General features: G+C 45.8%; 1 protein-coding gene across 4 annotated transcripts in view; it reads right to left on the reverse strand.

The window, feature by feature from the left end:
• GRK3 (G protein-coupled receptor kinase 3) overlaps nucleotides 1-26690 on the reverse strand; it is a 556585-nt gene that overhangs the window by 82870 nt on the left and 447025 nt on the right. For all 4 annotated transcript variants that reach the window (XM_063913215.1, XM_063913214.1, XM_063913217.1 and 1 more), the window contains exon 5: nucleotides 4707-4781. In XM_063913215.1, coding sequence (XP_063769285.1) covers nucleotides 4707-4781 — 75 coding nt within the window. The remainder of the gene's footprint in view (nucleotides 1-4706; nucleotides 4782-26690) is intronic.

Below are 26690 nucleotides of genomic sequence, written 5' to 3' on the forward strand. Positions count from 1 at the left end.
TTGCAAGCCATTTGCATCACTGTTATTGAGACACACCAGACTCTCAATAAGACGTGAGGGATTGCGGAGCAGGTTGCAGAAACATACAGAGGAATCTGGAATGAAGTGTCAAAAGATCAATAACATGACTAATTGGTCATCTGCCACATGCCAGCCCTTAGTGCATATTTCCTTGCTTTTAACACAAATATCTCTGTCTTCAGAATTTACCACTTACACTACAGCTTTAACATAACTGACTTTCTAAAATTAGCCAACTCCAAGCTGTATTTACTGTACACAAAAAAATTATATTCTAAATTAATAATTGTGCATCAAAATCAATATCTCATATTCTAAGGTTTATTCTGGATCAATCATGTCAATAATCTCAATAGAGTAAATGTGAATGTGGCAACAAGCCAAACTGCAGTAGAACATTTCAGCAGAAGGGCTAATATGCTGATGGAATTCATTTCCTGGCTTAATTTTAACAAGTATATTGCATGTGCAATATGCAACCTTTTTATAATTTTGTTCCCACCACCCTACTACTAATTATATACATTATTTAACCATTAAAGCTATGTGATAAGTCAGAACTCCACTTACATGTTCTACTATACAGCTACATCAGCCAAAGTCCAAAACTTAACTAAGAACAATAATACTTTTCACTTGACCTCTGCTTATTTCCATTATTAGAAATACAAAAGCAGAATTAAAGGAAAAAAAACTTCAATGAATAATACTCCGATAATTTAGCAAAGTGTTGAAGTTGAACAAACTTCAGAGAAACAGCCATCAAGATTAGATTGATTTATCAATGTGAGGAAATCTAACCACATTGATTGGACCAGTACATACCGTCTATAAAGAGAGGATGACAGTTTAGAAATGGATCAGAATAACTAGTTAGCATTGCTGCCTCAAAGCAATGGGCTCATAGGCTCTAATGTAACCGGCCTTGAACAGAAAAAAACAGTCTCTAATACAGCCAGTGTGTGTGTGACTGGAAATTATTATTTTTTAACTCATAGGGGATGATGTGAATGAGTAAATATACTCTGTAAAGCCCCGCATAATATTTGGCCAGTATATAATTAGATGTTAATGAATAACTTCTGCCACAAACTCAAAGAATTCCAATCCATGGTTCAAATACACAGTTGCCATATTAATTTGTTTTAATACTGGAAGCAATATTCCACCCAACCTGCCTGGTTTAATCGGTTTACCATCCAAAATACTTGGTTTTATAATTTCCCAAACATATTTTATAAATCTGGACCTTCTTTTCTGGAGAGTTAATGGTGACCCTTTCTACAGTCCTAATGCAGCACTTCTATATAATATCTGGTGAAAAAATTGCAGTTGAAACATTGGGAAAGATCCCTTGGATATATAGTTAAACACAATTCTGATAATTAGGAGAGATTACCAGAAAATCTATATATTTTTAGGAGGTTGCCCTTCAATTTGAAATGCTTCTATTTTTCAATATTTATTTTATTCAAATTGACAATTTAATATAGGATTAAAAAATATTTAATATTTGTATACTAGGTATTTGCCAACTGAAAATAGTTCTCAGGGTTTAAAGAGAACTCCTAAAACACTAAAACAATATCTTTGAACAGATTTGTGGCTTGAATGAGGAATACATATAATCTATAATATTTTTTTTCTTATATACGCTAGTTTGCCATGAAGTCATCCAAGTGTCATCAGTTTTCTCATTAAGAAAATTAAAAATGTTGACTTTTACTGTTATTGTCTTTTTTGCTTGATTTACTTTGTTTTAAATTTAACAAAGTCAGCAAATTTATGTCATCAACATTTTTTTATTTCTATTTGGTATTTTATCATTATGACAATACAAAAAAAGATCCATATCAACTAAAAGAAAAAGAAAAAAAAAAGTAAAGAAAACCAAAGATATTACTGAATTGTATGTATAAGGCATAAACATATTAAGCAGCAATGATGAACAGATGTGTCCTCATACACCTAGCCTCAATACACCATGTAGAGTTAGACACCTGGTGTGAGTGAGCCGTGCCAAGCAGTACCATGGCTTTCTCGCATGAATGTGCATCTTAAATTGCAATGTGATGTGACAATACTGCTACACAGGACTGCATGATTAATTTGATATGTGACACTTGAATATCTGTATTCGACGGAGTCAGAATCTATATATTAAGCACAACAGAACCGTGCATGAAAAAAGTCGGCCGCTGCATCATAGCATATACAGATTCAGACTCAGAGGCACACATATATACAAGTAGCTACACTGGAAGGGGGAGGAGCTATACAGGGTGCTACTAGAGGATGGACGCCATAGCCAGGTCTGTGCATGAATGTGCATTTTAAGGACTGCTTGCACTGATGGTCCCAGCAGCAAACTAGTTACTTCAGATGTCTGCCTGTGACTCAGAAGTAGTTTGCTGCCAGGACCATCAGAGATGTCTCCAGCCCACCTATATGACACTGACAATATAAGCAGTGCAGTAGAAAGCTGTTATAGAACTGTTTTTAGAAGGGAGCATGGAAGATATTTTTCCCCTGGCCCCATAGCCAGATTAAGGGAGGAGCACAGGGCATACTGTACCCTGGGAATCCCGACCAGAGCACACTGACAACACTAGCTCTCCCTCTTGTGCAGCAGCAGAATCAGGGAGCCAGAATGTGAGCAGAACAGTATGCAGTAGAGTCAGAGACAAAGGAGTAACAGGTTTCATGAAAGACCAACGGAGGTTCCCAACAAGCGGAGAGGGGGAGAAAGCTGTAAGTGACCCAGGGATCCTAGCTTCTCCACCCTCGCCTGGGTCCTGTGTAACCTGAGAGATACACACACAGAGTCCTCCTGAATCCTGTCCCAGTGTGTAAGTAGCACAGAAGCTGCTGCCATTGCATTCCTGCAAGATAATTTAAAGATTTTTTTTTCTATGTGTGTTTTAAGGTTGTTTAAGTTGTCTTTGTTCCATTACAGGAATACTTTATAGAACAGATGTCTCTCAATTAGGTGGAGCGATAAAACGTACCAAGGCATTATTAAACTATTGGCCGGATGTAATTTAGTCCGAGTTGGCCAAAGGTAAGGCTTTTTTTTTTTAATAGCAGCAATCGTGTACAAAACAAAACCATGCATTGTAAATGATTGCCATTTAAAAAAAAAATGCCTAAGTTCGGCCAGGAACCCACACCTCCGGCCAACTCGGACTTCATTACGTCCGGCCCTATTAGTTTAAATGTAATATACACCATTGATTTAAAATGTAATACACAGAATCCATACCTCCAAACTTGACCCATTCTAGGAGGGATAAGGTACTCTCTCTACCTGGACTTCCCTCTTAATTTATGATTGCAATCACCTGTGTTGAAATACCTTTCTTATCAAATAAATAGTTCACCACAGGTGACGCCAGTCATATATTAAGAGGGAAGACCAGGTAGAGAGTATTTTGTCCCTCCTGGAATGGGTCATGTTGGGAAGTATGCACATATACACCCCACCCCCTTCCATCTAATATACACCCACCCTTCCCATGGGCCTCACTGTCTTAACTGCACCAAGCCCCCTAAAGGCTTAATCTGGCACTGTCTGGCCCCTCTCTCATAGGAGGCTTTATAGCGTCTCTGCCTCCTCCTTTATCCTTTTCCTCCTCCTACTTGCACAGTAAAAGAGGAACACAGAACCTTCTCATGTGTCTCTCTGCACTTATTCCATCCCTAGTGTGCCTCTGTCCCGCTCCATAGTATTCCTCTTACCCTCCCTTCCCATATGTGCCTCTGACCCCCCTCTACCTATCTGTGACTCTGACCCACCTACCCATGCGTGCCTCTGAACCACCCTTCCTTATGTGTGCCTCTGACCCCGTCCCTACTTAGCAGAATTTGCAATCCTTACTGAATCAGGACCTATGTTAGGAACAATTGCAGCTAAAATCACAGAAGAACAGCTTTCCCAAAAAGAGCTGTCCTTTGCGATATAAGAACGTCAGGTTTATGACCTGGGAATCCTTCTGCACATGCGCAAGTCGTGGGAGGTGCTTGGAGGTATCAGACTGGATACCTCTCAGAAAACAATTCAAAGAGAAGTCTATAAGCTTCTATATGGCAATGCTATCAATCGGGTTCAAGCTCTTGAAAGTTTTGCTTTCCGGAGCTTCATACATATGGGGAATGTAGTCAAACCTCCAACAGCTGCATTTGAGGAGGTTTGACCACATTTTTGCCTTTGATGCATCTCACCCTATAAACTTTGGGTGCCCCTTTAAAATTCTACTATAGGGGACACAAAGTTCTAGCTATACCCCTGATTTTACATCGAAGAAAATCTCTGTCGTTCTATAAAGATGTACAGCTACATCATTCATTCTTCTAACTTGAGAGACAATATATTTTCAGAACTGAGCCACAAGATTTTCACCTCATTTTGCATTTAGCTGCCGAATTTAACAAATTTTCCACTGAAAATTGTGCATTCTGCACAGAATAATTCTATTCTTCACCTTTTTTGAACCACAACACAGAGCAGAATGAATTGTCCGTTGTTTTCTTAACTTTATTTACATTCTGCAAAATGCAGATTTACAATCATGGAATGGATAATACACACAACAGTAAATCAAAAGAACAAATTTGGAACCATGGCACACTATAGTTGGTATGTTTTATAATGCAGAATTCGCATTACACAAAACAAGGTTAGGTACCTGAAATAGAGCAGGTGGCACTTGTTTCTTCACAAGATGAGCTTGTACATGGTCTACAGCTTGCTTGGAGAATGGCTATGGATAAAAAAAAAATGGATAAAAAAAATGAAGGTTTATCATGTGTAGGAACAGGTGTGGTACTGTATAATAGATTGACAATGTTATTGTCAATAGGTCGACATGCATTAGGTCCACAAGTACAAGAGACTGACATATGAAAGATCGACAGTGGTAAGGTCGACAAGTGCAAAAAGTCGACACAAAAATGGTTGACACTTTTTTTGGGGCCAAATCTAGTATATTTTCATATTCTGTGACCACCAACAGTACAAATGTAGATGCCCGCCATGCTTTGGGCAAGGTGGCTAGCTCTGCTCGCCACATGTTCCTATTGCCAATAGATGTCCACATAGACAATATGTCGACCATCGTCATGTCGAACTTTTGAATCTGTTGACCTTTAGCACTGTCGACCAAAACATGATTTATTATCCGGATACCATAGGAATATATGTGTGCAAATGGGTAGATTTACTATTAGTTAACCTCCCATAAATGTAATCGGAAACTAAAGGACACCATTTTTTTTATTTTTTTTTCAACCATTGCATTTCCTTTTTGGAAAATCCAATCTTATGCCTGTGAAAATGTAATTCTGACAGGCTAAACAAGATATTTCAAATAATGCGGCAAATAAATATATGCACTAAAAACATATATATTCTATCCAAGCTGTACATTACTGTATATACTTTTTATTCTAGTAGTGTATAAGCACACTTGATATGAATTGCTAGATAAGCATTACACTTATGCGATTTAAATACCCTGGGAGTACAATAAGGAGTGTTATGGTACACTTACCATGGTTAACACTCTTTCTGCGAGGTACATTGTGCTCCACAGGAAAACATCGGGGTGTAGAGTGGATCTTGATCCAGAGGCACCAACAGGCTAAAGCAGAGGTTCCCAAATGGGGTCCTCAAGGCACCCCAACGGTCCTGGTTTTAAATGTATCCATGCTTGGGCACGGGTGACTTAATTAGCACCTTAGTCAATTTGATTTAACCATCTGTGCTGAGCCATTGATATACCTAAAACCTGGACAGTTGGGGTGCCTTGAGGGCCGCGTTTGGGAACCTCTGGGCTAAAGCTCTAGGTTGTCCCAGGATGCATTGAGGCCTCTTCTATAACCCCGCCTCCAGGCACCGAGAGCTCAGTTTCGTTAACCAGTCCAATGCAGGAGCAGTCAAGAGAGAAGGCAGATGTTAGTCACATAGTCACGACAGGAGAAGGTACCAGTGGCTAATGCCATACAAACCTATAGAAGCTAGGTGCGTCAGGGTGGGCGCCCTGTGGAACCCAGTGTACCTCGTAGAAAGAGCGTTAACCATGGTAAGTCAATTATAACACTCCTTTTCTGCAGCAGGGTACATTGCTTTCCACAGGGAAACATAGGGGAAGTCCTAAAGCAGTTCCTCAAGGGAGGGAACGCGCCTTAGTGGATATGAGAATCTGGTGTCCAAAGGAAGCATCCTGGGAGGCGAACATATCAAAGGCATAGAACCTAAGAAACGTGTTCACTGAGGACCACATAGCCGCCGCCTTACACAATTGTTCTGCGGACATGCCACAGCAGGTCACCCAAGAAGGTCCAACAGACCGAGTAGAATGGGCTTTAATAGTAGCAGGAGCTGGGAGTCCAGCCTGCGTATAAGCTTGTGCAATCACCATTCTAATCCACCTGACCAAGGTTTGCTTATTCGCAGGCCAGCCACTTTTGTGCAAATCAAACAGAACAAAAAGGGCATCTGACCTACTGATAGAGGCAGTCTTCTCCACATAGATACGGAGAGCCCTAACCACATCCAAAGAACGTTCTTTGGGCGACAAATCTGAATAAAGGCCGGAACCACAATCTCTTGGTTAAGGTGAAAAGATGACATCACCTTAGGTAAATAACCAGGTTGAGTTTGTAGAACTGCTGGGTCACAGTGAAATATCAGAAAGGGTGGACGACAGGACAAAGCGCCTAAGTCCGACATCCGTCTTGGAGAGGTAATAGCCAGCAAGAACAGGACCTTGACCGTGAGCCATTTAAGGTCCACTGATTCAAGAGGTTCGAATGGAGACTCTTGCAGGGCATTTAGTACAACAGACAGTTCCCATGGAGCCACAAGAGGGACATATGGAGGCTGAATCTGCAGTACACCCTGAGTGAATGTATGAACCTCAGGTATAGACGCAATTTTCCTCTGAAACCAAACCGACAAGGCAGATATGTGAACCTTGAGGGAGGCCAGACGAAGGCCTAAAGTCCAGGCCTCATTGCAGAAAAAGCCAGAAATCTGGAAGTTCTGAATCTATATACATCATAATTGTTATCAGCGGTTTGCAGGGCCTTCTGGATAACCACCTCGAAGAATCCTTTGGCCCTCAAGAGCGAAGCTTCAAGAGCCACGTCGTCAAAGCCAGGTCTGGTTAAAAACAAGGGCCCTGTACAAGGAGGTCTGGGTGCTGAGGAAGTAGAAGGGGATGCTCTGTCAAAAGACCCTGCAGGTCTGAGAACCAATGCTGTCTGGGTCACACTGGAGCGACTAGAAGTAGTATTCCTCCTTCTTGTTTGAATTTCCGTAGGACCCTGGGCAGGAGTGACACTGTAGGGAACACATAGGGTAGCCGAAAGTGCCATGGAACCGTCACTGCGTCCACGAATGCTACTTGAGGATCCCTGGTCCTTGATCCAAAGACCGGAACTTTGTGATTGTGTCCAGACGCCATGAGGTTTACATCCGGTAGGCCACACCTGTCCACTAGGAGTTGAAAGACTTCTGGATGAAGACTCCACTCTCCGGCATGCAAGTCCTGGCGACTGAGGAAGACCGCTTCCCAGTTCAGAACACCCAGAATGAACACTGCCAATATGGATGGCAGATGGCGTTCCACCCAACAAAGGATTTTTGACACTTCCATCATTGCCATGCGGCTTCGAGTGCCGCCTTGGTGGTTTATATATGCCACTGTGGTGGAGTTGTCTGATCGTACTTGAACAGGCCTGTTCTGTACTAGAGGCAGGGCGAGAGATAATGCATTAAACACTGCCCTCAGCTCCAGAATATTTATTGGAAGGAGTTATTGCTCCTTGGTCCAATGACCTTGAAAAGGTCCAATACCGCTACCCATTCCCTCAGACTGTCGTCTGTTGTCAGCAGGACCCAGTCGGGGACCCAGAATGGATGGCCCTGCTCAACTGCTGGTCCTGGAGCCACCAGGTCAGCGACAGACAAACCTCCGGAGTCAAAGAGATCATGTGAGATCTGATCCGATGAGGCAGACCGTCCCACTTGAAAAGGATTAACCTCTGTAGTGGGCGGGAATAAAATTGAGCGTACTGTACCATGTCGAAGGCCGACACAATCAGGCCAAGTACTTGCATCGCCAAGTGTATAGACACTCTGGGGCGACGAAGGAAGCAGAACCTTCAGGACTTTTTCTGGAGACAGAAACAGTCTCTGACTGTGTATGTCCAGGAGTGCCCCCAGGTGCACGATGCTCTGAGCTGGGACCAGTGAGGACTTCCAATTGATAAGCTACCCGTGGGTTTGCAGGAAGGTTACCGTCAGTTGCAGATGACTGAGGAGGACTTTGTGGGAATTTGCCAGCAGGTCGTCTAGGTACGGCAGGATGCTGACTCCCTGGAGACGAAGGTGGGCCATCATCATGGCCATGATCTTAGTGAAGATCCGAGTAGCCATAGCCAGTCCAAATGGCAGAGCCTGGAATTGGTAGTGAAGGTTGCAAATAGCAACTGCTGATGCGACATGGCAATAAGATTATGCAGATATGCATCCCATATATCCAGGGATACCATATACTCTCCGGGTTCCATAGCCAGTACAATGGAGCGCAGTGTTTCCATTCTCACAAACTTGTCCAAAGACTTGAGATTTAGCATAGGCCGGAAGGACCCATTGAGTTTCGGCATCAGAAACAGAGTCGAGTAATAACCTCTGCCTCTCTGAAGCTGAGGTACCGGCACAATCACTCCTGTACTCAGGAGGGAACTCACTACAGTTTGTAGAGTTTGCACCTTTAACGTATCCGAAAATAAGAATTTACTCACCGGTAATTCTATTTCTCGTAGTCCGTAGTGGATGCTGGGAACTCCGTAAGGACCATGGGGAACAGCGGGCTCCGAAGGAGGCTGGGCACTCTAGAAAGATTTATGACTACCTGGTGTGCACTGGCTCCTCCCACTATGACCCTCCTCCAAGCCTCAGTTAGGACACTGTGCCCGGACGAGCTGACATAATAAGGAAGGATTTTAAATCCCGGGTAAGACTCATACCAGCCACACCAATCACACCGTACAACTCGTGATACTATATCCAGTTTGACAGTATGAAAACAACTGAGCCTCTCAACAGATGGCTCAACAATAACCCTTTAGTTAGCAATAACTATTTACAAGTATTGCAGACAATCCGCACTTGGGATGGGCGCCCAGCATCCACTACGGACTACGAGAAATAGAATTACCGGTGAGTAAATTCTTATTTTCTCTGACGTCCTAGTGGATGCTGGGAACTCCGTAAGGACCATGGGGATTATACCAAAGCTCCCAAACGGGCGGGAGAGTGCGGATGACTCTGCAGCACCGAATGAGAGAACTCCAGGTCCTCCTCAGCCAGGGTATCAAATTTGTAGAATTTTGCAAACGTGTTTGCCCCTGACCAAGTAGCTGCTCGGCAAAGTTGTAAAGCCGAGACCCCTCGGGCAGCCGCCCAAGATGAGCCCACCTTCCTTGTGGAATGGGCATTTACAGATTTTGGCTGTGGCAGGCCTGCCACAGAATGTGCAAGCTGAATTGTACTACAAATCCAGCGAGCAATAGTCTGCTTAGAAGCAGGAGCACCCAGCTTGTTGGGTGCATACAGGATAAACAGCGAGTCAGATTTTCTGACTCCAGCCGTCCTGGAAACATATATTTTCAGGGCCCTGACAACGTCTAGCAACTTGGAGTCCTCCAAATCCCTAGTAGCCGCAGGCACCACAATAGGCTGGTTCAGGTGAAACGCTGACACCACCTTAGGGAGAAACTGGGGACGAGTCCTCAATTCTGCCCTATCCATATGGAAAATCAGATAAGGGCTTTTACATGATAAAGCCGCCAATTCTGACACTCGCCTGGCTGAAGCCAAGGCCAATAACATGACCACTTTCCACGTGAGATATTTTAGATCCACGGTTTTTAGTGGCTCAAACCAATGTGATTTTAAGAAACTCAACACCACGTTGAGATCCCAAGGTGCCACAGGAGGCACAAACGGGGGCTGAATATGCAGCACTCCTTTCACAAATGTCTGAACTTCAGGTACTGAAGCTAGTTCTTTTTGAAAGAAAATCGACAGAGCCGAGATCTGTACTTTAATGGAGCCTAGTTTTAGGCCCATATTCACTCCTGCTTGCAGGAAATGCAGAAATCGACCTAGTTGAAATTCCTCTGTTGGGGCCTTTTTGGCCTTGCACCATGCAACATATTTCCGCCATATGCGGTGATAATGATTTTCCGTAACATCTTTCCTGGCTTTAATAAGCGTAGGAATGACTTCTTCCGGAATACCCTTTTCCTTCAGGATCCGGCGTTCAACCGCCATGCCGTCAAACGCAGCCGCGGTAAGTCTTGGAACAGACAGGGCCCCTGCTGTAGCAGGTCCTGTCTGAGCGGCAGAGGCCACGGGTCCTCTGAGATCATCTCTTGAAGTTCCGGGTACCACGCTCGTCTTGGCCAATCCGGAACCACGAGAATTGTGTTTACTCCTTGCTTTCTTATTATTCTCAATACCTTTGGTATGAGAGGCAGAGGAGGGAACACATAAACCGACTGGTACACCCACGGTGTCACTAGAGCGTCCACAGCTATCGCCTGAGGGTCCCTTGACCTGGCGCAATATCTTTTTAACTTTTTGTTGAGGCGGGACGCCATCATGTCTACCTGTGGTTTTTCCCAACGGTTTACCAGCATCTGGAAGACTTCTGGATGAAGTCCCCACTCTCCCGGGTGGAGGTCGTGTCTGCTGAGGAAGTCTGCTTCCCAGCCGTCCACTCCCGGAATGAACACCGCTAACAGTGCTAGTACATGATTCTCCGCCCATCTGAGAATTCTTGTGGCTTCTGCCATTGCCATCCTGCTTCTTGTGCCTCCCTGTCGATTTACATGGGCGACTGCCGTGATGTTGTCTGACTGGATCAGCACCGGCTGGTGTAGGAGCAGGGATTTTGCTTGACTTAGGGCATTGTAAATGGCCCTTAGTTCCAGAATATTTATGTGAAGGGAAGTCTCCTGACTCGACCATAGTCCTTGGAAGTTTCTTCCCCGTGTGACTGCCCCCCAGCCTCGAAGGCTGGCATCCGTGGTCACCAGGACCCAGTCCTGTATGCCGAACCTGCGGCCCTCTAGAAGATGGGCACTTTGCAGCCACCACAGTAGAGACACCCTGGTTCTTGGAGACAGGGTTATTAAGCGATGCATCTGAAGATGCGATGCGGACCATTTGTCCAATAGGTCCCACTGAAAGATTCTGGCATGGAACCTGCCGAAGGGAATTGCTTCGTAAGAAGCTACCATCTTTCCCAGGACCCGCATGCAGTGATGCACCGACACCTGTTTTGGTTTCAGGAGGTCTCTGACTAGAGATGACAACTCCCTGGCTTTCTCCTCCGGGAGAAACTTTTTTCTGGACTGTATCCAGAATCATACCCAGGAACAGTAGCCGTGTCGTCGGAACCAGCTGTGACTTTGGGATATTCAGAATCCAGCCGTGCTGGTGCAGCACTTCCTGAGATAGTGCTACTCCCACCAACAACCGTTCCTTGGATCTCGCCTTTATTAGGAGATCGTCCAAGTACGGGATAATTAAAACTCCCTTTTTTCGAAGGAGTATCATCATTTCCGCCATAACCTTGGTAAATACCCTCGGTGCCGTGGACAGTCCAAACGGCAGCGTCTGGAATTGGTAATGGCAATCCTGTACCACAAATCTGAGGTACTCCTGGTGAGGATGGTAAATGGGGACATGCAAGTAAGCATCCTTGATGTCCAGGGATACCATGTAATCCCCCTCGTCCAGGCTTGCAATAACCGCCCTGAGCGATTCCATCTTGAACTTGAATTTTTTTATGTATGTGTTCAAGGATTTCAAATTTAAAATGGGTCTCACCGAACCGTCCGGTTTCAGCACCACAAATAGTGTGGAATAGTAACCCCGGCCTTGTTGAAGTAGGGGTACCTTGATTATCACCTGCTGGGATACAGCTTGTGAATTGCCGCTAGCACCGCCTCCCTGTCTGAGGGAGCAATCGGCAAGGCAGATTTTAGGAACCGGTGGGGTGGAGACGCCTCGAATTCCAGTTTGTACCCCTGAGATACTATTTGAAGGATCCAGGGATCCACTTGTGAGCGAGCCCACTGATCGCTGAAATTCTTGAGGCGGCCCCCCACCGTACCTGGCTCCGCCTGTGGAGCCCCACCGTCATGCGGCGGACTTGGAAGAAGAAGCGGGGGAGGACTTTTGCTCCTGGGAACCTGCTGTTTGTTGCAGCCTTTTTCCCCTACCTCTGCCTCTGGACAGAAAAGACCCGCATTTTCCACGTTTGTTTTTCTGGGTCCGAAAGGACTGAACCTGATAAAACGGCACCTTCTTAGGCTGTGAGGGGACATGGGGTAAAAATGCTGACTTCCCAGACGTTGCTGTGGAAACTAGGTCCGAGAGACCATCCCCAAATAATTCCTCACCCTTATAAGGCAAAACTTCCATGTGCCTTTTAGAATCTGCATCTCCTGTCCACTGGCGAGTCCATAAGCCTCTCCTAGCAGAAATGGACAATGCACTTACTTTAGATGCCAGCCGGCAGATTTCCCTCTGTGCATCTCTCATATATAAGACTGAGTCTTTGATATGGTCTATGGTTAGCAGGATCGTGTCTCTGTCTAGGGTGTCAATATTTTCTGACGGTTTATCTGACCACGCGGCGGCAGCACTGCACATCCATACTGACGCAATAGCTGGCCTAAGTATAATGCCTGAGTGTGTGTATACAGACTTCAGGATCGCCTCCTGCTTTCTATCAGCAGGTTCCTTGAGGGCGGCCGTATCCGGAGACGGTAGTGCCACCTTTTTAGACAAACGTGTGAGCGCTTTATCCACCCTAGGAGGTGTTTCCCAACGTGACATATCCTCTGGCGGGAAAGGGAACGCCATTAGTACCTTCTTAGAAATTACCAATTTTTTATCAGGGAAAGCCCACGCTTCTTCACACACTTCATTTAATTCATCTGATGGGGGAAAAAATAAGAATTTACTTACCGATAATTCTATTTCTCGGAGTCCGTAGTGGATGCTGGGGTTCCTGAAAGGACCATGGGGAATAGCGGCTCCGCAGGAGACAGGGCACAAAAGTAAAGCTTTCCGATCAGGTGGTGTGCACTGGCTCCTCCCCCTATGACCCTCCTCCAAGCCAGTTAGGTACTGTGCCCGGACGAGCGTACACAATAAGGGAGGAATTTTGAATCCCGGGTAAGACTCATACCAGCCACACCAATCACACCGTACAACTTGTGATCAAAACCAGTTAACAGTATGATAACAGAGGAGCCTCTGAAAGATGGCTTCTTAACAATAACCCGAATTAGTTAACAATAACTATGTACAATTATTGCAGATAATCCGCACTTGGGATGGGCGCCCAGCATCCACTACGGACTCCGAGAAATAGAATTATCGGTAAGTAAATTCTTATTTTCTCTATCGTCCTAGTGGATGCTGGGGTTCCTGAAAGGACCATGGGGATTATACCAAAGCTCCCAAACGGGCGGGAGAGTGCGGATGACTCTGCAGCACCGAATGAGAGAACTCCAGGTCCTCCTTAGCCAGAGTATCAAATTTGTAAAATTTTACAAACGTGTTCTCCCCTGACCACGTAGCTGCTCGGCAAAGTTGTAATGCCGAGACCCCTCGGGCAGCCGCCCAAGATGAGCCCACCTTCCTTGTGGAGTGGGCCTTTACAGATTTAGGCGGTGGCAGGCCTGCCACAGAATGTGCAAGTTGGATTGTGCTACAGATCCAACGAGCAATCGTCTGCTTAGACGCAGGAGCACCCATCTTGTTGGGTGCATACAATATAAACAACGAGTCAGATTTTCTGACTCCAGCTGTCCTTGCAATATATATTTTTAATGCTCTGACAACGTCCAGTAACTTGGAGTCCTCCAAGTCACTTGTAGCCGCAGGCACTACAATAGGCTGGTTCAGATGAAATGCTGACACCACCTTAGGGAGAAAATGCGGACGAGTCCGCAGTTCTGCCCTGTCCGAATGGAAAATCAGATATGGGCTTTTGTAAGATAAAGCTGCCAGTTCTGACACTCTCCTGGCCGAAGCCAGGGCTAGTAACATGGTCACTTTCCATGTGAGATATTTTAAATCCACCTTTTTTAGTGGTTCAAACCAATGAGATTTTAGAAATTCCAAAACCACATTGAGATCCCACGGTGCCACTGGAGGCACCACAGGAGGCTGTATATGCAGCACTCCCTTAACAAAAGTCTGGACTTCAGGAACTGAAGCCAATTCTTTTTGAAAGAAAATCGACAGGGCCGAAATTTGAACCTTAATAGATCCCAATTTGAGACCCATAGACAATCCTGATTGCAGGAAATGTAGGAATCGACCCAGTTGAAATTCCTCCGTCGGAGCACTCCGATCCTCGCACCACGCAACATATCTTCGCCAAATGCGGTGATAGTGTTGCACGGTTACTTCCTTCCTTGCTTTAATCAAAGTAGGAATGACTTCTTCCGGCATGCCTTTTTCCTTTAGGATCCGGCGTTCAACCGCCATGCCGTCAAACGCAGCCGCGGTAAGTCTTGAAACAGACAGGGACCCTGCTGAAGCAAGTCCCTCCTTAGAGGTAGAGGCCACGGATCTTCCGTGATCATCTCTTGAAGTTCCGGGTACCAAGTCCTTCTTGGCCAATCCGGAACCACTAGTATCGTTCTTACGCCTCTTTGCCGTATAATTCTCAATACTTTTGGTATGAGAGGCAGAGGAGGAAACACATACACCGACTGGTACACCCAAGGCGTTACCAGCGCGTCCACAGCTATTGCCTGCGGATCTCTTGACCTGGCGCAATACCTGTCCAGTTTTTTGTTGAGGCGAGACGCCATCATGTCCACCATTGGTCTTTCCCAACGGGTTACCAGCATGTGGAAGACTTCCGGATGAAGTCCCCACTCTCCCGGGTGAAGGTCGTGTCTGCTGAGGAAGTCTGCTTCCCAGTTGTCCACTCCCGGGATGAACACTGCTGACAGTGCTATCACATGATTCTCTGCCCAGCGAAGAATCCTTGCAGCTTCTGCCATTGCACTCCTGCTTCTTGTGCCGCCCTGTCTGTTCACATGGGCGACTGCCGTGATGTTGTCCGACTGGATCAACACCGGTTTTCCTTGAAGCAGAGGTTCTGCCTGGCTTAGAGCATTGTAGATTGCTCTTAGTTCCAGAATGTTTATGTGAAGAGACGTTTCCAGGCTCGTCCACACTCCCTGGAAGTTTCTTCCTTGTGTGACTGCTCCCCAGCCTCTCAGGCTGGCGTCCGTGGTCACCAGGATCCAATCCTGTATGCCGAATCTGCGGTCCTCCAATAGATGAGCACTCTGCAACCACCACAGAAGAGATACCCTTGTCCTTGGAGACAGGGTTATCCGCTGGTGCATCTGAAGATGCGACCCTGACCATTTGTCTAACAGATCCCTCTGGAAAATTCGTGCATGGAATCTGCCGAATGGAATTGCTTCGTAAGAAGCCACCATTTTTCCCAGGACTCTTGTGCATTGATGTACAGACACCTTTCCTGGTTTTAGGAGGTTCCTGACAAGCTCGGACAACTCCTTGGCTTTTTCCTCCGGGAGAAAAACCTTTTTCTGAACCGTGTCCAGAATCATCCCTAGGAACAGCAGACGAGTTGTCGGCATTAACTGGGATTTTGGAATATTCAGAATCCAGCCGTGTTGTTTTAGCACTTCTTGAGACAGTGCTAATCCCCTCTCTAGCTGTTCTCTGGACCTTGCCCTTATTAGGAGATCGTCCAAGTATGGGATAATTAATACGCCTTTTCTTCGAAGAAGAATCATCATCTCGGCCATTACCTTTGTAAAGACCCGAGGTGCCGTGGACAATCCGAACGGCAGCGTCTGAAACTGATAGTGACAGTTTTGTACAACGAACCTGAGGTACCCCTGGTGTGAGGGGTAAATTGGAACGTGGAGGTACGCATCCTTGATGTCCAAGGACACCATAAAGTCCCCTTCTTCCAGGTTCGCTATCACTGCTCTGAGTGACTCCATTTTGAACTTGAACTTCTTTATGTACAGGTTCAAGGACTTCAGATTTAGAATAGGTCTTACCGAGCCGTCCGGCTTCGGTACCACAAATAGAGTGGAATAATACCCCTTTCCCTGTTGTAGAAGAGGTACCTTGACTATCACCTGCTGAGAGTACAGCTTGTGAATGGCTTCCAAAACCGTCTCCCTTTCGGAGGGGGACGTTGGTAAAGCAGACTTCAGGAAACGGCGAGGCGGATCTGTCTCTAGTTCCAACCTGTACCCCTGAGATATTATCTGCAGGATCCAGGGATCTACCTGCGAGTGAGCCCACTGCGCGCTGAAATGCTTGAGACGACCGCCCACCGCCCCCGAGTCCGCTTGAGAAGCCCCAGCGTCATGCTGAGGCTTTTGTAGAAGCGGGGGAGGGCTTCTGTTCCTGGGAAGGAGCTGCCTGTTGGTGTCTCTTCCCCCTTCCTCTGCCTCGTGGCAGATATGAATATCCCTTTGCTCTCTTGTTTTTAAAGGAACGAAAGGACTGCGGTTGAAAAGTCGGTGACTTTTTCTGTTGGGGAGTAGCTTGAGGTAAAAAGGTGGATTTCCCGGCTGTAGCCGTGGCCACCAAATCTGATAGACCGACTCCAAATAACTCCTCCCCTTTATACGGCAAAACTTCCATATGCCGTTTTGAGTCCGCATCGCCTGACCACTGTCGCGTCCATAAACTTCTTCTGGCCGAAATGGACATAGCACTTACCCGTGATGCCAGTGTGCAGATATCCCTCTGTGCATCACGCATATAAAGAAATGCATCCTTTATTTGCTCTAAAGACAGTAAAACATTGTCCCTATCCAGGGTATCAATATTTTCAATCAGGGACTCTGACCAAACTACTCCAGCACTGCACATCCAGGCTGACGCTATAGCTGGTCGTAGTATAACACCTGTATGTGTGTATATACTTTTTTGGATATTTTCCATCCTCCTATCTGTTGGATCTTTAAGTGCGGCCGTCTCAGGAGAGGGTAACGCCACTTGTTTAGATAAGCGTGTGAGCGCCTTATCCACCCTAGGAGGTGTTTCCCAGCGCGCCCTAACCTCTGACGGGAAAGGGTATAAAGCTAATAACTTCTTTGAAATTAGCATCTTTTTATCGGGGGTAACCCACGCTTCATCACATACATCATTTAGTTCTTCTGATTCAGGAAAAACTATAGGTAGTTTTTTCACACCCCACATAATACCCTGTTTAGTGGTACCAGTAGTATCAGCTAAATGTAACGCCTCCTTCATTGCCAAAATCATATAACGTGTGGCCCTACTGGATAATACGGTTGATTCGTCACCGTCGCCACTGGAATCAGTGCCTGTGTCTGGGTCTGTGTCGACCGACTGAGGCAAAGGGCGTTTTACAGCCCCTGACGGTGTTTGAGGCGCCTGGACAGGCACTAACTGATTGTCCGGCCGTCTCATGTCGACAAACGACTGCTTTAGCGTGTTGACACTATCCCGTAATTCCATAAATAAAGGCATCCATTCTGGTGTCGACCCCCTAGGAGGTGACATCCCCATATTTGGCAATTGCTCCGCCTCCACACCAATATCGTCCTCATACATGTCGACACACACGTACCGACACACAGCAGACACACAGGGAATGCTCTTAACGAAGACAGGACCCCACTAGCCCTTTGGGGAGACAGAGGGAGAGTTTGCCAGCACACACCAAAAGCGCTATATATGACAGGGATAGCCTTATAATAAGTGCTCCCTGTATAGCTGCTTTTATAATATAATTTTTGCCACTATTTTGCCCCCCCTCTCTTGTTTTACCCTGTTTCTGTAGTGCAGTGCAGGGGAGAGACCTGGGAGCCGTCCTGACCAGCGGAGCTGTGTAAGGAAAATGGCGCTGTGTGCTGAGGAGATAGGCCCCGCCCCTTTTCCGGCGGGCTCGTCTCCCGCTCTTTAGTGTATTCTGGCAGGGGTTAAATATCTCCATATAGCCCCGGAGGCTATATGTGAGGTATTTTTTAGCCAAATAGGTTTTCATTTGCCTCCCAGGGCGCTCCCCTCCCAGCGCCCTGCACCCTCAGTGACTGCCGTGTGAAGTGTGCTGAGAGGAAAATGGCGCACAGCTGCAGTGCTGTGCGCTACCTTTAGAAGACTGAGGAGTCTTCTGCCGCCGATTCTGGACCTCTTCATGTTTCAGCATCTGCAAGGGGGCCGGCGGCGAGGCTCCGGTGACCATCCAGGCTGTACCTGTGATCGTCCCTCTGGAGCTGATGTCCAGTAGCCAAGAAGCCAATCCATCCTGCACGCAGGTGAGTTCACTTCTTCTCCCCTAAGTCCCTCGTTGCAGTGATCCTGTTGCCAGCAGGACTCACTGTAAAATAAAAAACCTAAGCTAAACTTTCTCTAAGCAGCTCTTTAGGAGAGCCACCTAGATTGCACCCTTCTCGGCCGGGCACAAAAATCTAACTGGCTTGGAGGAGGGTCATAGGGGGAGGAGCCAGTGCACACCACCTGATCCTAAAGCTTTACTTTTGTGCCCTGTCTCCTGCGGAGCCGCTATTCCCCATGGTCCTTTCAGGAACCCCAGCATCCACTAGGACGATAGAGAAACTAAGGGTAGTTTTTTCTCCCCAAACATAATACCCTTTTTAGTGGTACCTGTATTTATATCAGAAATGTGTAACACCTCTTTCATTGCCTCAATCATGCAGTGAATGGCCTTAGTGGGCATCAGGTTAGACTCATCGTCGTCGACACTGGTGTCAGTATCAGTGTCGACATCTGGGTCTGCGGTCTGAGGTAGCGGGCGTTTCAGAGCCCCTGATGACCTTTGAGACGCCTGGACAGGCACGAGCTGAGAAGTCGGCTGTCCCACATTTGGCATGTCGTCAAATTTCTTATGTAAGGAGTCTATACGTGCACTCATTTCTTTCCATAAGCTCATCCACTCAGGTGTCTGCCCCGCAGGGGGTGACATCCCTCCTAAAGGCATCTGCTCCGTCTCCACACCATTATCCTCATCAAACATGTCGACACAGCCGTACCGACACACCGCACACACACAGGGAATGCTCCAACAGAGGACAGGACCCACAAAAGCCCTTTGGGGGGACAGAGTGAGAGTATGCCAGCACACACCAGAGCGCTATATAATGCAGGGACTAACTGAGTTATGTCCCCTATAGCTGCTTTTTCTATATAAATGTATACTGCGCCTAAATTTAGTGCCCCCCCTCTCTTTTTAACCCTTTTCTGTAGTGTAGACTGCAGGGGAGAGCCAGGGAGCTTCCTTCCAGCGGAGCTGTGAGGGAAAAATGGCGCCAGTGTGCTGAAGGAGATAGCTCCGCCCCTTTTCCGCGGACTATTCTCCCGCTTTTTCCTATATTCTGGCAGGGGTATTTTCCACATATATAGCCTCTGGGGCTATATATTGTGGTATTTTTTGCCAGCCAAGGTGTTATTATTGCTTCTCAGGGCGCCCCAGCGCCCTGCACCCTCAGTGACCGGAGTGTGAAGTGTGTGTGAGGAGCAATGGCGCACAGCTGCAGTGCTGTGCGCTACCTTGGTGAAGACTGATGTCTTCTGCCGCCGATTTTCCAGACCTCTTCTTGCTTCTGGCTCTGTAAGGGGGACGGCGGCGCGGCTCCGGGACCGAACACCAAGGCTGGGCCTGCGGTCGATCCCTCTGGAGCTAATGGTGTCCAGTAGCCCAAGAAGCCCAAGCTGGCTGCAAGCAGGCAGGTTCGCTTCTTCTCCCCTTAGTCCATCGCTGCAGTGAGCCTGTTGCCAGCAGGTCTCACTGAAAATAAAAAACCTAATTTCTATACTTTCTTTCTAAAGGCTCAGGAGAGCCCCTAGTGTGCATCCAACCTCGGCCGGGCACAAAATCTAACTGAGGCTTGGAGGAGGGTCATAGTGGGAGGAGCCAGTGCACACCAGGTAGTCATAAATCTTTCTAGAGTGCCCAGCCTCCTTCGGAGCCCGCTGTTCCCCATGGTCCTTACGGAGTTCCCAGCATCCACTAGGACGTCAGAGAAAGGAGGGCCGTAGTGCAAAACTGGCGAGGGGGACATCTCTTGAACGAGACAGCGTACCCATGAGAGACAACTTCCAGTACCCCTGCATCTGAAGTGGTCTTTAACTAGACCTGGGCAACTGTAGAAGTCGGCCTCCCACCCTGGGATCCCCCAGGGGGAAGGCCCGCCCCATCATGCAGCAAGCTTGTTATGTTTTGAAGCAGTCTGACGGGCTGCCCAGGATTGTTTTGCCCTGGACTTTGTGGTTTTGGGAGCACAAGATTACCTGAACTTTTGCTTTCCCTTGAGGCCGAATGAAACGAAAAGTGGTACCTTTTACCTTCTGTTCAGAAGGACTAGTAGTGGGGATAAAAGCCATCATAGCGGCTGCAAATCTAACTCTCTCTACACGTTATATCTGCCCCCCCTGCAGTGCACATGGTTTTGCCCAACTGGTCACAAATTTGCTGCTGCAATCAACTCTGAATTACCCCCTTAGTACGATAAAGCCAGACAAAGTACAATACCTGCGAAAAATCCGGTATTATGTGACTGAAACACAGTAGAATATACGTATTGGATAATAGTGTCGCACTATATTAGCGGACCCAGACGCACCATAGCCCTTAAGAGTACAGAGCATAGTGACAGTTATATCTGGGAAACACAGAGTGAAACCACACAGCAGATACAGGCACACAGTCACAGGCAATGCAGAAATTATTATCACAATAAAGCTGCACTGTATTTATTATACATATGTATATATATCACAGTGCGGTCCGTGACCGGAGGATATATCAGAATACTTGTACATTATATTCTGTAAACAGTATACTTTTTCTCAACTAATGCTGTCTGTGTCAAGACATTTAGGATACTCAAGCAAATGTAAAGTCACAGCTCTGTATACAGGCGGCTTTACATGGGAGACTTTGCTCTGCAATCCCAGAGACCAGCTGCTGCTGCTATGCTGTAAAATAGCACCCAGTGTCTCTGTGAGGGAATGAGGGAGAGTGAGGTAGCTCCAGGGTGGGAAATGGCACCCTGGGCCGGGGGAGGGGCTACAGGCAAGCGCTGGTTCCTCTATGCTGGACTTCCACCCCAGGTACTAGTGAGCTTTATCAAATGGGTTGTTAGTAAACCCGACCCGTACTCAGACGCCCTGGTGGTCTAGTGGGGTCCCTAGTCGGTGACATTGTCCACGCCAGCGCCGCGACCCATCTCCCTAGGTCGTGGTCGGAATTCGATTTAATGGCGGGTCCTGCCTGGGGGACCCTCTTACCTCCTCCCCGTAGCAGCCACGCGAACCAGGAGAGCAGTCTGCGACTCTGTGACTATGCCGGGTTGTCTCCTCCGTAAGTACCAGGGAACTGAGCCGCGGGAGTTTGCGACGCCGCTTGGGAGGTGATGGAGCTGCAGCGCTGAAGTGTAACCCTGACAAACAGCGCTGAAAGCCCAGAGAAGACGTCTTCCTAGAAAAGCTTTTTCAGGGCTGCCCAGTGCAGCCCTCCTGTTAGGTGACCTGCTGCTGCAGGCACAAACTCGAAACCGAGCTCGCAGTACCTGGAGGTGGGGTTATAGAGGAGGCCCTAATGCATACTGGGACAGCCTAAATATTTAGCCTGTTGCTGCCTCTAGATCAAGATCCACTCTACACCCCGATGTTTCCCTGTGGAAACAAATGTACCCTGCTGCAGAAATTTACATTTTTATTCAGTTGTTCCTTTATAAGATACTGTAGGTAAAATGCTACACCACATGAAATATGTTCTTCATACAATTGTTAACAATAGCAACACAATCTTGTTTGTATTTGACATTTCACAAACTGTTTATCAGGCAGAAAACCAGTCACAATTACAAATTGTAAGGTAATTGTTCAGATCTGCAATTAAATCCCAAGGGCAGACTGTGAAATGCAGAGCTGATCCTATCTGTCCACTTATACAAGTCCCTAGAGCATGCATTTCGGCATTATATAGCAACCACCATAATATGGACTGTAATTAAAAAAAACAAAAAACACAACAATATTTTTACATCTATATACACTCTATTTGAGGACTGAAACCTTAATATGAGCAAGATTAACAAGCAATCATAATACATTCTGTATCCTTTCCTACATCTTTCAGCTGCATCATTAATTGAAGCATCATTTTAATGGGTACATCAACAATAAGTTGAGGGGAGACAGTTGGGGCCTCAAGTACAAATCAGGATAGGGATGAAAAGACAGCAATTAAATTTTATACCGGCTTTGAATTTTGTCATTAAATGTGATGACTACGCCAGATCATCAAATGTCAGTGACCTGCTTTCCATGCATTCTTTAAAAGAGCCAATCACATTAGAAGAGGTACCGTAACATTTGCTATTAAATCTCTAAAATCTGTTAAGGCCCAAGGTCTGGATAGGCTGGGTGGAGATTTTTATAAACTTCTTTGACCGAAAATAGAAGACACACTAGTTTCTGTATTTAATTATATTCTCGCAAACAACTCTATACCTTTGTATTTTAATTCTGCAATAATCAAAGTCCTCCCCAAACCCGATTAAGTCTTTACCCAATGCCTCCCAAGTGTAATTTTATTCCTTGATGCCCAAAAAGCTTCTGATTTAGTCCATTGGTCGCACCTATTTAATACCTTAACCAGGTTTGGATTTTCACAACAATTTGTATCTATTCTAAAAACGTTATATACTAATCCCCTCTCGCAAATTTCATGCAATGGTTTTCTCTCCTCTCCATTCCCTATCCACTTTCTCCACTTCTATTTGCCATTGCAATTGAAACCCTAACTATAACCTTAAGAGCCACCTCTATGTCATGGAATCTCAGTGAATAATATTGAGCTGAAAGTCGCTATGTTTGCTGATGACATGCTCCTATTTATTTCGGATCCGGTAACCTCAATACCACATATTATGGACATTATATCTTCTTTTGGTTATGATTCCAGCTATAGGATCAATGTTGATAAATCTGAAATTTTACAGACTGAGTTAATTCTTGTTTTTGCTTGTTACCAGAGCTAAACTATGTTTAAATTTAATACCAATCACAACAAATATCTGGGAATTCATATTACCCCCTCTCTCTCAGATAATTTCACTCCGCTCATTTCAAAAATAAATGGTTTGTTGGAAACTTTTACCATTCTCTCTTCTTGGTAGATCCGACAGGTTTTGGCCCCCTTTTCGATCATCTCAATTCGACTTTAAAAAAAGTAAAAGTGAGATGCAGGAGCAGAGACGGGGAGAGCCGCAGGCAGCTAGACGGGGAGAGCAGCGCCGGAGTATGTCACTGCCACCCCCCACAGCAGCGTCCACCCGGCTCCAGCAAGCGAGACCTTGGACGCTGCCGTGAGCGGCGGCTGTGATGCGGGGACGGGGAGAGGCAGAGAGACAGGGGAGATGGGGGAGAGCAGCGGCGCTGTAGATAATTATCCACTGGATGGGAAATTCAGCTCCTACCACAATGGAACTGAGGCATAAAATTCTACAATTAATATATTTTGATAGGAAATCTACTATACCAGATATTAATATAAGAGTGGTAAACTTCTATAACAAATGGGGATGATACATAGAACGCTTAGATGCCTCTACCCCAGATACTGTATAAAAATTTTTTGAATCCACTACCTATACCTTATATTTCTATACTTATATATTAGCTTTGTACCACTTTAAAATCTGTTGATAATCTGCGACCTTATACCTCATTCCTCATGTATAACCCCTTGTTATGTCTTTTATCCCAAACCCCCTTTTTAGTTTTATATAAATGTTATTAGTATTATACTTCTGAATTACTACAGGATTTCTTCAGGTATTACATCAATCGTAGAAAAAACTAAAAGGTTTGTTGGCACCGTGCGGGGCAGTGTAGATTGACACCTGTGGATCAGCAGCCACCTGGTGAGGGGGCAGCCAACCTCCTCAAAATAGCCACTAATATAAATTGATATCAGGTAGGCGCTCAAAACCACAGAGACAACCTTAGTAAAAACACAATATTTAATATCATATAATATCATGTAATATAACAACAACAATGGAAAAATGTTAAAACATTTGAATCTCAAATGAGCTGAATAGCAAAAGTGTGTGACAGCTCTACAGGTGTACAGATTGCATGAATATAGAGATTCCCTGGAAGTCCCAAAGTGCTATGAGCAATTGATACATATATAATCATTATAATTACCGCTGTTGGTGATATTGGGTGGAGACTCTCAGAAAAAGTTCAGTCAGTGGTTATGAGCGCCTACCTGCTATCAATTTATATTATATCAATCGTATTGCATTTGATTTAAATCATCTATACGCAGTTCGGATGATTCATCATCATACATATTCGCATAAGTAAGACTGTTTTCATTCCTGTTATCTGACTATACGTAGTAATTCTACGTATCATTTCCAGCTCATGTTAAAGAATATCATCCAATACATTTTCATGATATGTAATTCTATTATACGTATTTGGTCGCTTCCATATGTCTTTACATACCTCTGAATAATAATTGAAAATCCTGTACTTGTATTCTGTCTATTCTATATCTAATAAAAAGTTTACTCCAAAAAAATAGGAGAAAAAAAAAAAGACGTCAGGTGAATAGAAAGTAGTAAAATATATTAACCCCAATCAATGATGCACAAAAAGCATGCAAACCATGTCATGTTTATGTGTGGAGGTCTAGAGAGATTTGCGTGTTTGGGAGCATGTCATTGCTTTGGGTGCCAAACACCTTGTCCTAAGACTAGAAAGTATTGTGGACAGGGGTGGTATGTGACAGTGCTTCCTGGTCAGAATAATTACTTTATCCATTTTACTAAATAAATACAAAGAATTTGTAGTTGAGTGATGTTTCTATACTGTGCATGTGTTTCCACATACTGACTGTCAGTGCAGAATTGCAGTGGTGAGTCATGCGCACAGTCACATTAGAAATGCATTGATCATTTCTGGACAGTGACTGGGAGGCGGCTAATCAGATGCACAGAAATGCAGCATCTTATGGGCGTGTCACCGGAAGTGGGGCGTACAAAATCACTTCACTGCTCATACTGGAGGACATACTCATACATAGAATTTGCACCTAGCGTAGGGGCTTGTGCACGTTACTATGGTGCAATCGATGCTGGCGTCTAAATACACACCAAATGGTATTTGAGTGTCTAAATAATAATTTCTTTCCTAAGCATACTTCCTCTCAGAATGATTAAATCCATTACCAGTATGAAAACAAACATTCATAAATTTGTACACAACTCCCAAAGCATTTATGAGTTAAGCGGTTTGACATTTTACGTGACCATTCAGTGCAGTACTATCCTCCGTTTTAAGCACTGATGCACTGACAATGAGGGTCATTCCGACCCGTTCGCATGCAGCGGTTTGTCGCTGCAGTGCAAATGGGTCCGGAATGCGCGTGTGCGACGCTGCCCGGCGACAGGGGTCGCCGGGTTACGTCGCGTCCTACGAAGGAACCGGTTGCAGAGCCGACCGCAAAGAAGATTGAAAGAAAGAAGGTGTACCTGGGCGGATCCGGACCGTTGGAGACCGTTTTCGGGGAGTGGAGAAGAAAACACAGGCGTGTCCAGGAGAACGGAGGGTGGATGTCTGACGTCAAAGCCGGCTCCAGCATCGCTGGATCCATCGCACAGGGTAAGTATGTCCAGGGCTAGCCTACTTTTGCTTGAAATTCTTTTAGCTTAGCAGGGCTGCACAAGCGATCGCAGCCCTGCTAAGCTAAAATACACTCCCACATAGGCGTGGACTAGTTGATCGCAGCAGCAGCAAAAAGTTGCTGGCTGCGAGCAACTCGGAATGACTACCAATGTCTTAGTAGTGGTTCATGGTCAGAACATGGACCGCCTGATTAGCATAACTAAATTGCTTCAGAATATCATTAGACTTGTTCAGAACATTAAAACGCAAAACCCGGGCTAGTTTCGGGCTTGGTGGCGTGCTCTGATCGCCACAGGTTACTATTCCCAATAGATGTCCATGTGGATAGTGTTCCGAGTTTAGTTATGCTAGCCCATGGGGTCGCATGTTCTGAGCTTGAGCCCCTAGCAGTCCTATTAACAAGAGGTTAGGTGCAGAAATGTCTTCTCTGCTATAAAAACTTTACCTCTATTACTTAACATTATAAGGAAGGCCTGCAAACCAATTACATTCCCCCTGTTAAGTCCACAAATAACTTAACATATTTTCTCTGTCTACACTTTCACATCTTGCTGACTGCAGGACAAAACTGCTGTGTGACTGGATCACACAACCACCAAAAGCCTCTGCAATCTGGCAGGACCATTATACAATATGTAGCACCTATCCTTGCAGGGGCGCTTTAAGAGAAGAGGAGGACCGTGTGCTGCCTCCTGCGTTCAGGCCCCCTCCTCTTTGCTGGCAGAGCTGTAGAGTCTGAGCACTACAGGGTGTGGTGGGGGCCCCCTCTGGACTTAGGGGCCAGTGTGCACTACACACATTATAGATACGCCAGTGTATCCTTGTGTATCGGTGCCTGTTTTCCTATAGACTGTAAGCATGCGTGCAAGGC

This window comes from Pseudophryne corroboree, chromosome 1, assembly GCF_028390025.1.
Source record: "Pseudophryne corroboree isolate aPseCor3 chromosome 1, aPseCor3.hap2, whole genome shotgun sequence".
Taxonomy (NCBI): domain Eukaryota; kingdom Metazoa; phylum Chordata; class Amphibia; order Anura; family Myobatrachidae; genus Pseudophryne; species Pseudophryne corroboree.